This window comes from Hyperolius riggenbachi, chromosome 2 (genome assembly GCF_040937935.1).
Source record: "Hyperolius riggenbachi isolate aHypRig1 chromosome 2, aHypRig1.pri, whole genome shotgun sequence".
NCBI classification, from domain to species: domain Eukaryota; kingdom Metazoa; phylum Chordata; class Amphibia; order Anura; family Hyperoliidae; genus Hyperolius; species Hyperolius riggenbachi.
This window is the reverse complement of record NC_090647.1, coordinates 484,898,101-484,912,114: the sequence shown is the minus strand read 5'-3', so window position 1 is coordinate 484,912,114 and position 14,014 is coordinate 484,898,101. Positions and strand designations below refer to the sequence as shown.

Below are 14,014 nucleotides of genomic sequence, written 5' to 3'. Positions count from 1 at the left end.
TCCAATTTCCTATGTGCCCAAATGAATCAATTAGTGCCGCTCTATGTTCCTGGGGAGCATATTAGGAATTGTATGACAAAGGTGGTAGGGGCATTAGACTAGGGCAGGGGTGTCAAACTCAAATACAAAGTGGGCCAAAATTGAACACTGGGACCAAGTTGTGGGCCAACCTCAATGTCTAGTGGCCACCTCTCACCCTTATAAAGTTCCCTGGTGTCTAATGGCTCCCCTCCAACCCCTATGCAGTTCCCAGTTGTCTAGTGGTCCTCCCATCCTCCCCCTATACAGTTCCCTGGTGTCTAGTGGTCCCACCCTCCCCTATATAGTTCCTTAGTGTTTAGTGCTTACCCCCCCTACCTCCCCATTATGGCTTCCCAGGTGTTCTAGGGCTTCATCTCCAATATAGATTCCCTGGTGGTCTAAAGTGGGCCAAACATAATGCGAAGTAGGGAAACCACTTGGGGGCCAAATTGATTGGCTCTGAGGGCCAGATTTGGCCCACGGGCCTTGAGTTTGACATTTATGGACTAGGGCTATAGTAGACATTAGATTGTGAGCTCCTGGGAGGACAGCCAGTGACATTAGTACATATTCAGTAAAATCAGGCGGAATTTGTCAGCACTATATAAATTCAGCATGTACAGCAAACTGGACATCCACAAATGTTTGTTTTCCATCTTTTTTTTTTTTTTTTTTTTTTTTTTAAACAGTTAAAAATGTATTGAGTTTTTTTTTAAAGAAAATAACAGAGCTAACAAAGATTAGAACATTATAGTTCATAGATAGACTGCGTAATGACAGGAGCACAATATTTTTCCATTATTTTAGTGTTTAGAAGTATTAATTTTATGTGTGTTTCAAATTTCAGGAAGGCCAAGAAGATGAGTATGAGAAGTGGCGAGTAGAGAACTCGTGGGGAGATGATCGTGGCAGTAAAGGTAGGTCAATCCCAACGTCTCAGATTGGCAGGAAAACTGCTGCAATTTTTTAACTACTGTAACAGCTTTCATTGACGAAGATTTTCTTTCTTTATTTATTTTTTATGGTCTAAAGTCCATCATCAGATCAGATAGGGAGCTAAATATGCGTTTTAGTAGCTTAGTAATCAGAATAAGTTTTCTGCTTTTTAAAATCTGATCTAATAAGTGGCTGAGCTAAAGCAAAACTGAGCTAAATTTACTTAAAGTGGAGCTGTTAGCTATAGGGTCTCAAAGACAAAAAACACATATATCAGTAGACAAATACTGGCTGTACTTACACAACATATGCATTTCACTGTCCATGTTTTGATTTCAGTCCATTTTTATATAGGATATACAGAGATTTATGTTCCTGACAGTTCTTGGCAGGTTCCATCTTTGACTGTCTGTCTGAAGCCAGTCGTGATGTAATATCCTCCCTTACCCTGCTTCCACTCTTCCCCCTGATTTAGTATGCATTAGCCCTCCCAACTCCCAGCCTTCAGACACTCCCACCAAGCTCTGCTGTCTATAACGTACCCCCCCCCCCCCCCCTCCCCACCCCCACCAAATAAGTGCGGATGTCTGCCCTACCACCCGTAGAAACAGGCTCCAATGGCAATAATGTACCCCCCGCCCCCCCTCCAATCGTGCGGATGTCTGCCCTACCACCCGTAGAAACAGGCTCCGATGGCAATAATGTGCCCCCCCTCCTCCAAACATGTGCGGATGTCTGCCCGACCCCAAAAAGCTAGCACAGAGAGAGAGTGGGCGTAGAGTACATGTCCACACTTTCAGCGCCGCCACCGCAGCTTGCCCTGTCGTCGTGCATCTCTCTCTCTCTCTCTCTCTCTCTCTCTCTCTCTCTCTCTCTCTCTCTCTCTCTCTCTCTTCTCGTGACTCTCTCACATGTGACTCGCCGGAAAGTTGCCTCCACTCTATGGCAGCTATAGATGACATCTGTAATTTTGACCAATGACAGATGAACAAGAAGCGTGGGTGGGGAAACCAGGAGGGAGATGGGAAGCAGCCAATCAGGCTGCAGTAAATAATTAGGGCGGGATAGGGAAATGAAGGGGAGGGCACAGGGAGAAGCAGCCCCAGCATGCTTTGCACCTTCTGTTATGCGACCTGCCGGCCTCCTTAGCAGCCTGGGGAAAAAGAGGACTGCTATTCAGCCAACAACAAAGTAAGAGAGATTTTTTTAACTTCATGATTGCCTTTTTGGCTACCTTCAAAACTGTGTAACACAGGAGAACAGAGAATTAAATTAGCTTTTTTCAGTTACTCTTTAAAGAGAACCCGAGGTGTGTTTAAAGAATGTTATCTGCATACAGAGGCTGGATCTGCATATACAGCCCAGCCTCTGTTGCTATCCCAAACCCCCCTAAGGTCCCCCTGCACTCTGCAATCCCTCATAAATCACAGCCATGCTGTGAGGCTGTGTTTACATCTGTAGTGTCAGTCTCAGCTGCTCCCCCGCCTCCTGCATGGCTCCGGTCCCTGCCCCGTCCCTTCCCTCCAATCAGCAGGGAGGGAAGGAATGCAGGCGGGGACTGGAGTTCTGCAGGAGGCGGGGAGAGCAGCAGACTGACACTATAGAGATAAACACAGCCAGCTCTGACAAGCTGTTTGTCAGCAGCGTGGCTGTGATTTATGAGGGATTGCAGAGTGCAGGGGGACCTTAGGGGGGTTTGGGATAGCAACAGAGGCTGGGCTGTATAGGCAGATCCAGCCTCTGTATGCAGATAGTATTCTTTAAACCCACCTCGGGTTCTCTTTAAAGGGTACCTACATTATAATTACAGTTTGCTTTAAACCTAATAAGTTGCCAAGATATATAAAATCACCCATGATAAAGTGTGATTTTCTTACCCCCATGGTCCGTATTCCACATCTAATCTTAAAATCCCCGCACCCAGTGTGAAATTGGGCCCGGGGCAGTTTTTTCCCCCCCCCTAATTATAGGTGCAAGGGATGCTGGGAGGTTGATGTCATAACTCCAGGGCTGTGGAGTCGGAGTCGGGGCAATTTTGGGTGCCTGGAGTCGGGAAAAAATGCACCGACTCAGACTCTGACTCCTGATGAATTTAAACTGTAATTAAAATAGAAAATATGATAAAATGCTCTATTTCTCAGATAATAGTCATCATAAATAATTTATACATACAGTAATAGCTGTGCTTAGTACACAAAAATGAAGTAAACCAATCAAAATTAGTTACTTGTGCTGCTTCAATAAAGCAGTCCCCGTATTTTTAAAGTCAGATATACACATCTGATTGTGACTGTATATATGATGTGTACACAGGAATCTCTTATATATACTAAATAACATCTATCTATGCTGTAAGAATAAAGCCTGATGTGTAGCTGTGTCACTAATAGAGATGGTCAATGAGATGGAAATATTTCTGCGTTGATTCTGATTTATGCAAATGTACGCACTCTATTTGCTCATGAAATCAAATAATTTGATATGTTGTTAAAATTTGGTTTGGTGACTACAAATTAAATGGTACCTGAGAAGGATGAAAAGAAAAGTTTTATACATACCTGTGCTTCTTCCAGCCCCCTTCAGGCTAATCTGTCCCTCGCTGTCCTCCTCCACCACCTGGATCTTCTGCTATGAGTCCTGGTAATTCAGCCAGTCAGCGCAGTCCGGCCGCATGCCGCTTCCACAGCCAGGAGCATTCTGCACCTGCGCAATAGTGGTGAGCAGGTGTAGTACGCTCCCGGCGGAGTGTGTGCATGTGCTCTACGCCAGACTGGCTCAAGTAACTGGACTCATAGCAGAACATCCAGGTGACGGAGGAGGACAGCGAGGGACTGATTAGCCTGAAGGGGGCTGGAGGAAGCCCCAGGTATGTATAAAACTTTAATTTCATCTGTCTCAGGTTTACTTTGTTACACAATAGTACTATACTCTACATATGCACTCTCCACAGAGCTGCAGGGAATCCACTGAGAATGTTGTGCACATTGAACACAGAGGTATTGTCTATCACCCTTAAACCTGGTTCAGATTGTGCATGAAGAATGTTTAATAGAGCAAGAATCTCCTCATTCCCCTGCAGAGTACCTGCACATCACTCTTACATATACCCACAGTCACATTGCCTAGTGCCTGATAGATGTTCTTTGTTCCGGTCTGTACTTTTTTCAAGTTTTCTTACCTAGGACTAGTTTTACAATCAAATCAAATAGTGCTGCGCCTAAGTGAATCAGCTGCAGGTACTGTAAAAGGGATCCCACCTCCTTAAAATGTTTCAATATATTAAATAAATCACAGACTGCGCTAAATACAGAAATCGCTCTTGGGCTTTAATGAACATTAAATAGAATTGATCAGGGATAATGCCCCTTTTAAAAAAGACTTCATAGAACAATCCAGATCTCCAGGCTCCCATACAATCACAAGCCTGGTCATTACTACAGCTCGGTCAAAACGAGGCAAGTTGTAAGTGTGACAGCCGCAAAGCGGGACTTTGATGCACTGTAGCACTTAACAAGAGCCAATACATCTACCTCAATTGTTTTTATCAATTGTTTTTATCTATTTTAATCCACCACGGATATCTATATCTATCTATAGAGATCTGGATTGTTCTATGAAGTCTTTTTTAAAAGGGGCATTATCCCTGATCAATTCTATTTAATGTTCATTAAAGCCCAAGAGCTATTTCTGTATTTAGCGCAGTCTGTGATTTATTTAATATATAGGACTAGTTTTAGTCTATGACTAAAGGGAATAAATATGGCAGTCTCCATATCCTTCTCACTTCAGTTGTCTTTTAAAATTCCTAAGCGTTTGCAGTTAAGAGACAAATTTCATGTTACATACTTTCAATCAACAAGATTGTAATATGCAAATTAGAGGAGTCTGAGTCGGTGGAATCCTAAACTGAGGAGTCTGAGTCGGTGGATTTTTGTACCAACTTCACAGCCCTGCATAACTCCACCCCTAATGTCCATGTGATCTAATCTAGGCAGACAGACGGACATCTGAAATAAAAATGATAGCAAACAGACATAAGATAGGCTCCTGCAGTTTCCCTGTCTTTTCTCTTTGCTACAGTTTGTGAAAAGGGAAGTAATTTGATCCAGGCAGGCATAGAGCAGGGGAGGGAGGGGCAGGGGAGTTAACTAGGCTGAAGAGGTGCGCACAATGCTTTCAGCTTCAGGAGGAATAAGGAAGTGCTACATACAGATATAAATGTGAGTCTGTTTTATCAAATATGATGTACAAGATGTAAATTTTATATCTTCATCTAACTGTACACAGCGCCTGGACTACATATGTATTGCCAATCAGACCTTTTTGGCTGGAGGTAGTCTTTAAAGAGAACCCGAGGTGTGTTTAAAGAATGTTATCTGCATACAGAGGCTGGATCTGCCTATACAGCCCAGCCTCTGTTACTATCCCAAACCCCACTAAGGTCCCCCTGCACTCTGCAATCCCTCATAAATCACAGCCGTGCTGTGAGGCTGTGTTTACATCTGTAGTGTCAGTCTCAGCTGCTCCCCCGCCTCCTGCATAGCTCCGGTCCCTGCCGCCGCCCCTTCCCTCCAATCAGCAGGGAGGGAAGGGACGCAGGCGGGGACCGGAGTTCTGCAGGAGGCGGGGAGAGCAGCAGACTGACACTATAGAGATAAACACAGCCAGCTCTGACAAGCTGTTTGTCAGCAGCGTGGCTGTGATTTATGAGGGATTGCAGAGTGCAGGGGGACCTTAGGGGGATTGGGATAGCAGCAGAGGCTGGGCTGTATAGGCAGATCCAGCCTCTGTATGCAGATAACATTCTTCAAACCCACCTCGGGTTCTCTTTAAGAAAGACGTTTCTGGATGTTCCAGAGGCCTCCCATGTCTCTTTAGACTGCACCGCCGCTTGCCGGGTCCCTCTTCTAATTCACGGCCATGCTTGTACATCATGGAGGGGAGCACAGTTGCGAGAACATATCCAACAAACTCTTGCCTGATATGTACAGAGTTCTGTGTGGCAATAGTAAGGTCAGTGCGATCGCAGAGACATCAACAGTGCATAGACTGCATCGTCTGTTTCCTCCCATGATTTGCAATTCACCGTGGAATTGAAACACATGGTTGCAAACTAAAATAAGTGAATTCATTGCGATCCTATTCATTGTAATGTAAGGAAAGTGCATCGGTGAAAATCGCATAGCAACATAAATGACGTGTATGGAAGGGGCCTAAAGGGGAGAACCGCTGTATATTAATGCATTTAGCTTGGAAGGGAAATGGTAGGCAAATACCTACTGGTGTGGATCAAAAAGGAGGAGCCGGGAACCATCCAAAAGGCTTTATTTCCATTCAGGTTGCATGAAAAACAGCATGCAAAAACAGCTACTTCTCGTTTTTGATTGATGCATGCTTTAACCGAAACGGGACGGTCTGCTTGCGGAGAGCACGTCCAAACGGAATCCGACCAGCTGAGCTGGACAGGAGAGGGTGAGTGCAACCTTTAGTTGCCTCATTCACAGCATTTGCTAGAGACAATGCCTGCAGTGCTGAGCATACCTCTTGTGTTTCTTATCATACTGGTGTGGTGTTTAGGTGTCCATATGCTTGTGGCCATGCCGTGTATATTTTAATCTGCTGGCCTATGTAAAGTTATATCGCCGTGTAACACGATGACTTTGACATTTTGGATCCTTCGAAACTTTGGGGTTTGCAAATGGCCATTTTTTTTTTCCAAAGCAAAGATACTGTGAGCCTTTAGGCATGTCATGCATAGGAAATCATGGTGATATCAGTTCTAAGTGCGGAGCACGACAGTAAGTTGAGACTGCCAGGACATTAAACCAGCAGCGGCAGTATTGCCAGGATAAAGCCGAATCAATGTTAATGCCTGAAATCCCTTCAGTCTTAACTACCTTCTTAATTAGCTGAGCTTCCAGGAGTAAAACACAGACTGTCTGGCCAGAGATTAAAGCAGGAGATTCCGGAGCTGATTATTCCATACTCTGAAGTGCAGCATAAATGCTCTTTGTAGATGTGCCTGAATATACCGTCTTGTGGAGGGATTCACTGGGAGTTATGAAGATCATTTGTTATAACGGTCCTATTTATATTCCCTTGTAATAGGTTTAGATTGTAAAGATAAGCTTTGAAAGCTCAGAGGACATATAAATATTCTCTTTTCAGAATCCTGTTTATTTCACTAAGTACAGAGGATAGTACATGGAAGTATTTTTGCAACAGACAAGCACCACAGCACATGATGAAGACATACAGTTATAGGATAAGGGAGGCAGTTGTAGTATAGGGGACAAAGACAGTATACAGTGAAAATGGAGTACCAGGTGCCAACATGGGTGTGGGCACTAGATCGGGGGGCGGGGGGGTGTATAGGCTAAGGGTTTGAACAGCTTAGGGAAATGAGTCCCTGTGTCTAGTGGTCTTGGTGGATTAGGACCTGAAACTGCAGCACAGTGGGAGATGTTTAAAGTAGTGGTTGGCCGGGGGTGGGGGGGGGGGGGGGGGGGGTGGGGGGGCTTTTGCGCTCCTGACGGCCCTGGAATGCAGAGAGAGGGGGGAAACCAATGATCCTTTCCGTGGCATTTATATTTCTCTGTAGCTTGTACCTGTTGCTCGCAGAGGCTCTTGCATTCCATACAATTATGGAAGAGCATCATGTTGACTTGATGGTCACAGAGTAGAAGCATGTCTTGAGTGCTCACAGGGGTAGTGGAGCTGGAGCCAGATGCTTACCAGCTGTGTACTGCTGTTCCCCATCCACATGACAAGATGTCCCAATGCACTTGATCAGCCACCTGCCACTCACCTCTATTTTGCACCAATGGAAATATCAATTGGCCCTGCATAATATGCACGGACCTATACAGGGTCAAACAATATTTGCGGTTTCGGACTAGGTGCTTCCTCAAGCTGTGTCAGGCTCTCTCTGAAGTGTAACACAAATACTACCCTTTATATAGTGACCATAGGTACAAAATAACAAATGTAGTTCCCCATCAGGTCCTCCGTGTCCTCTCTGCATCCTGATTGGTCATTTTGTACTATATATATAAAGGGTAGTATTTGTGTTACACTTCAGAGAGAGCCTGACATAGCTTGAGGAAGGACCTAGTCCGAAACGGCGTGCGTCGCTGTTATGGCTATCTTTGTTATTTTAACAATAAAAGCGCTATATATCATTGAGGTACTGCTGTGGATTCTTCATATTGGACTTCGTTTGACTCACTAAGGGCTATTGAGTCTATCCACTCAAGCACACATCTGTCCCCATTTGGGTGCTTGTCCACCTGGTTTCTAAACAATATTTGCCAGCATGTCTGCTCAATCAATAGCCTCAGCTGATGCACTAGAATGTAAACTACCTGAAATATGGACCAGTTGAAGTGATAGCAATATGGAGGCTGCCATCTTCAGTCCCTTATAAACCATGCCAGTTGCCTGATTGTCATGCTGAGCTTTTGGCTTTAGTTACTGTATGGCCTGGCTGCTGATGCGTTTGTATTTAACCTTTCAGAAGTGCGTTCAGCTGTGATTCAGTTGAGAGCACACAACTGGTGGAGAAATAGTAAGTAGGGGGAAACCACTTACTATTAAGCCTGACTTGTGGTCAGAGGAAAAACATTAATTTCTCTCAGTCTTCACCTGGAAGTAGAAGGCCATCACAGCGGAAACCTTGGCTGGGGAGAAGATTTTTCACTAGCGGCGCCCCTTCCTTTCACAGAAGGTGATAAGCCTGATGGAGGAAATTCCATGTGAAAATATAGCAGCATAAATACAGCAAGGATACCCATCAACTCTAAAAATATTCAAGTAAAATTAATGGATATGATAATGCTATAATTAGCCTTTATTTTTCTTTCCTGCTCCAGCATGGTCTGCCAACTAGTCACTTCTCTATTGTTTGAGTAAGAACATACATGGCAAATGAATGTACTTTACCAGAAATTAAAACTGACCTATAATATGGGTGAGTTGTTTTACTTGGCAAATAATTTTTTACGTTGCCCAGCCAGTCCTGTAATTCACACAGTTGAACATGGCAGAACAATCACTGCAGAAGACACAAAATATGGACAGAGACCCTCTTCCAGCCTGCTGACTGGTCAAGCTTAGCTACCTGATGAGCTCATAATTCTACTAGCCCTTCCTGTAATTAAACTAGTACTCAAGACTTGTTTTCAGGCTCAACAACCGGTCATGACTAAAAACTTGTAGCCAGACATGTGACTCGATGCTCTGCTTTACTTGAATATCATGCCCCAAAGCCCCTCACATGAGTTAATGTGGTCAGTGCTCAGTCCAGCAAAGGTGCCAGCATGGGTAGTGTGGGGAGAGGGGTGCTTGTACTGTAAGGCCCCCTAAATAAAATTAAATTGCATGTTCTGCTACTCTCCTATGTACCTTTCTTCCTTCAGAAGGTCTGCACTCTTCGTCAAAGAAGTAAAGGAAGCCAATTCACACTTTGCTAACATTTTGGGAATGGTCATCATATGGTTTTGGCTGTGTTTTGGACAGCAATACTGTGTGGCTTTTCTAGGGTTGCCACCTCATCCCTTTAAATACGGCACATCTAAGTTGCACAGGTTCTGAGGCTACTCACACATAATCAGTACCTAAACTGCATCTAACTAGCCACAAGGCATGTATAATTCATATGTGCCGATATTTAAAAGGCATAAGGTGGCAACTCTGGGCTTTTCTCATAGGGAGAGCCCTAGTTTTCCCATAGGGAGAGTGCCCAGTGACTGCCTTGAGATGTCTGCCACATGCTACTTGCCATGTTTTGTAAACATGAAGCTAAACATCTGTGTGAGGGCCACTACTGAACCCCCATGTCTACATTTTTGCTGATATTTCTCTGTCACTCACACGATGACAGAAATGATGGGAAAATGCTGCGTTCAATAGTTAGTGTAAATTCTGCCTCAGTTACAATGAAATTGCAGATGGAAAATGCCACATGAAGTGAATATCTTGCCTCTTACCATTTTTTGTGGTTCACTTAATGTCTGTTGTATCCAGTGAGCCGAACATTGCATAAGCTTCATCTGCAAATCATCAGAAACATACAAGTGGTATGAGGCAGCTATTTGGGTGGGGCTTGGAAAGGAAATGGAGTACGGGAAGAAAGCAGCAGAGCACAATGGCAGGCACTCTGCCTATCTGCAAAGCGTGATTGTGCTAACAGAACCGTGCGTGTTTCCCTCTGCTCTAATCAAGGAGACATTCCGTTAAATCATTCTGCCCTCGCCAGGTCTGCAGGCCTCATAGACTCTAGACGATCAGTGTGTTTTCTCTACCAGTGCAACACCATTTAAAGTAGACCTGAAAGCATATAGGAATGTACCCTGTTTGTATTTGGAGAGTTTAGCCTGTCTAATTCCCCCTCAGCTGTGTCAGCTGACTGCTATGGCAGAGGGCTAATTGATAAACACAGAATGTTAATATGTCTTTTTCCATGGAAGCAGGAAGTAGAAACAGCTTTATTTCAGTATTTGTATCAGCTGTAATAAAGACTTTTTTTTTTTTTTTTGTGAAAGGTTATTATGTTGTGTATCTTTTAGAGCAGAGAGGAATTTCTGAGTTCACGTCTGCTTTAAAGGACTACTGTAGGGGGGTCGGGGAAAATGAGTTGAACTTACCTGGGGGGCTTCTAATGGTCGCCCGCAGACATCCTGTGCCCGCGCAGCCACTCACCGATGCACCGGCCCCGCCTCCAGTTCACTTCTGGAATTTCCGACTTTAAAGTCTGAAAACCACTGCACCTGCGCAGCCGCGTCCTCGCTCCCACCGACGTCACCAGGAACGTACTGCGCAGGCTCAGTATGGTCTGACTGCGCAGTACGCTCGTGGTGACATCGGCGGGAGTGAGGACACGGCAACGCAGGCGTAGTAGCTTTTAGACTTTAAAGTCGTAAATTCCAGAAGTGAACCGGAGGCGGGGCCAGAGCATCGGTGAGTGGCTGCGTGGGCACAGTATTCCTTTAATGTAATGAGCAAAACCTCAGCCACAGATGGGCTTTGCACTGCTCCTTCTAGGCTGTTTATTGCCTTTCCCGTGTTTCTATTATCAAGCTGTGCAAATACAATATGGCATATCTAGCATAATATTTGTGTGAAGTGATAGAATTCACAGCAATTGTTAAAAGAATTGTATAATCGAAAAACATCTTATGCATTTTTTTTAATGCTAATTAGTATTGGGGTTTATGCGGCACTAACATGCACATCCTCACAGTCCGTTTAGAATTTTAACAAAAAGCTATTTTTGTTATGTCAGGAATCCAGATTTCATCTTCTGAGATCTGGTCATACTTCTCATCTTCAGAATAAGAGGAAGCAGTGCTGTGCTGTGAGATGGTGAGAGCTCGCTCTGTGGTAGTGGCCTGGCAGTCGCAACAATCCTCTATCTCCTCTGAGAAAATGTGATTGCAGATCAGGTGTTTTCATTCCAGTCTTCCTACACTGACGGATTCTTTTTATAGGCCTGTGACTTGGAACCTGCTGAAGCTAAATATCAGCAATGACAGCTATCTCTAAGCATTTGTTTTAGATGGATTTCAACAATGAACTCTTTTGTAAAGCTCAGTATAACTCTTGTTCAAAGACCATTTTCAGCCAAACATTTTATTTAGTTTGAACAATGTGTGAATGCTTACATTTTAGCAGTATGCAGGGTGGTCAGTTGACCACCCCCCCATGACATAGTGAAAAGTGGTAACGGACACTTAGGGATCTTGTGGTAAAAACGTGTTAAAGGGAAGGTCCAAGCAAAAAAAAAAAAAATGAGATTCACTTACCTGGGGCTTCTACCAGCCCCATGCAACCATCCTGTGCCCTCGTAGTCACTCACTGCTGCTCCAGTCCCCCGCTGGCAGCTTTCTGACCTCGGAGGTCAGGGCCAAATTGCGTACATTTTTACACATTCCCGCTAGTGCAGGATCATTAACACATACATTTTTACGCGTTAGTGGTGAAACGCGTAAATTTTTGTTCCTGCACTAGCTGGAATGCGTAAAAATGTATGCAATGTGGCCCTGACCTCCGAGGTCAGAAAGCTGCCAGCGGGGGACTGGAGCAGCAGTGAGTGACTACAAGGGCACAGGATGGCTACATGGGGCTGGTAGAAGCCCCAGGTAAGTGAATCTCATTTTTTTTTTTTTGCTTGAACCTTCCCTTTAACCACTTCAGGACCACAGTCTTTTCGCCCCTTAAGGACCAGAGCCTTTTTCTCCATTCAGACCACTGCAGCTTTCACGGTTTAATGCTCGGTCATACAACCTACCACCTAAATGAATTTTACCTCCTTTTCTTGTCACTAATACAGCTTTCTTTTGATGCTATTTGATTGCTCCTGCGAGTTTTACTTTTTATTATATTCATCAAAAAAGACATGAATTTTGGCAAAAAAATGATTTTTTTAACTTTCTGTGCTGACATTTTTCAAATAAAGTAAAATTTCTGTATACATGCAGCGCGAAAAATGTGGACAAACATGTCTTTGATAAAAAAAAACCCATTCAGTGTATATTTATTGGTTTGGGTAAAAGTTATAGCGTTTACAAACTATGGTGCAAAAAGTGAATTTTCCCATTTTCAAGCATCTCTGACTTTTCTGCGCACCTGTCAGGTTTCATGAGGGGCTAGAATTCCAGGATAGTATAAATACCCCCCAAATGACCCCATTTTGGAAAGAAGACATCCCAAAGTATTCACTGAGAGGCATAGTGAGTTCATAGAAGATATTATTTTTTGTCACAAGTAAGCGGAAAATGACACTTTGTGACAAAAAAAAAAAAAAAAAAGTTTCCATTTCTTCTAACTTGCAACAAAAAAAAATGAAATCTACCACGGACTCACCATGCCCCTCTCTGAATACCTTGAAGGGTCTACTTTCCAAAATGGGGTCATTTGTGGGGTGTGTTTACTGTCCTGACATTTTGGGGGGTGCTAAATTGTAAGCACCCCTGTAAAGCTTAAAGGTGCTCATTGGACTTTGGGCCCCTTAGCGCAGTTAGGCTGCAAAAAAGTGCCACACATGTGGTATTGCCGTACTCAGGAGAAGTAGTATAATGTGTTTTGGGGTGTATTTTTACACATACCCATGCTGGGTGGGAGAAATATCTCTGTAAATGACAATTTGTTAATTTTTTTTACACACAATTGTCCATTTACAGAGATCTTTCTCCCACTCAGCATGGGTATGTGTAAAAATACACCCCAAAACACATTATACTACTTCTCCTGAGTATGGCGATACCACATGTGTGGCACTTTTTTGCACCCTAACTGCGCTAAAGGGCCCAAAGTCCAATGAGTATCTTTAGGATTTCACAGGTCATTTTGCGGAATTTGATTTCCAGACTACTCCTCACGGTTTAGGGCCCCTAAAATGCCAGGGCAGTATAGGAACCCCACAAATGACCCCATTTTAGAAAGAAGACACCCCAAGGTATTCCGTTAGGAGTATGGTGAGTTCATAGAAGATTTTATTTTTTGTCACAAGTTAGTGGAAAATGACACTTTGTGAAAAAAACAATAAAAATCAATTTTCCGCTAACTTTTGACAAAAAATAAAATCTTCTATGAACTTACCATACTCCTAACGGAATACCTTGGGGTGTCTTCTTTCAAAAATGGGGTCATTAGTGGGGTTCCTATACTGCCCTGGCATTTTAGGGGCCCTAAACCGTGAGGAGTAGTCTGGAAATCAAATTCCGCAAAATGACCTGTGAAATCCTAAAGATACTCATTGGACTTTGGGCCCTTTAGCGCAGTTAGGGTGCAAAAAAGTGCCACACATGTGGTATCGCCGTACTCGGGAGAAGTAGTACAATGTGTTTTGGGGTGTATTTTTACACATACCCATGCTGGGTGGGAGAAATAACTCTGTAAATGGACAATTGTGTGTAAAAAAATCAAAAGATTGTCATTTACAGAGATATTTCTCCCACCCAGCATGGGTATGTGTAAAAATACACCCCAAAACACATTATACTACTTCTCCCGAGTACGGCAATACCACATGTGTGGCACTTTTTTGCACCCTAACTGC

At 43.7% G+C, this 14,014-nt stretch overlaps 1 protein-coding gene across 2 annotated transcripts in view; it reads left to right on the top strand.

Moving 5' to 3' along the window:
• BLMH (bleomycin hydrolase) overlaps positions 1-14,014 on the top strand; it is a 71,810-nt gene that overhangs the window by 48,759 nt on the left and 9,037 nt on the right. For both annotated transcript variants that reach the window (XM_068270334.1, XM_068270333.1), the window contains one exon: positions 869-938. In XM_068270334.1, coding sequence (XP_068126435.1) covers positions 869-938 — 70 coding nt within the window. The remainder of the gene's footprint in view (positions 1-868; positions 939-14,014) is intronic.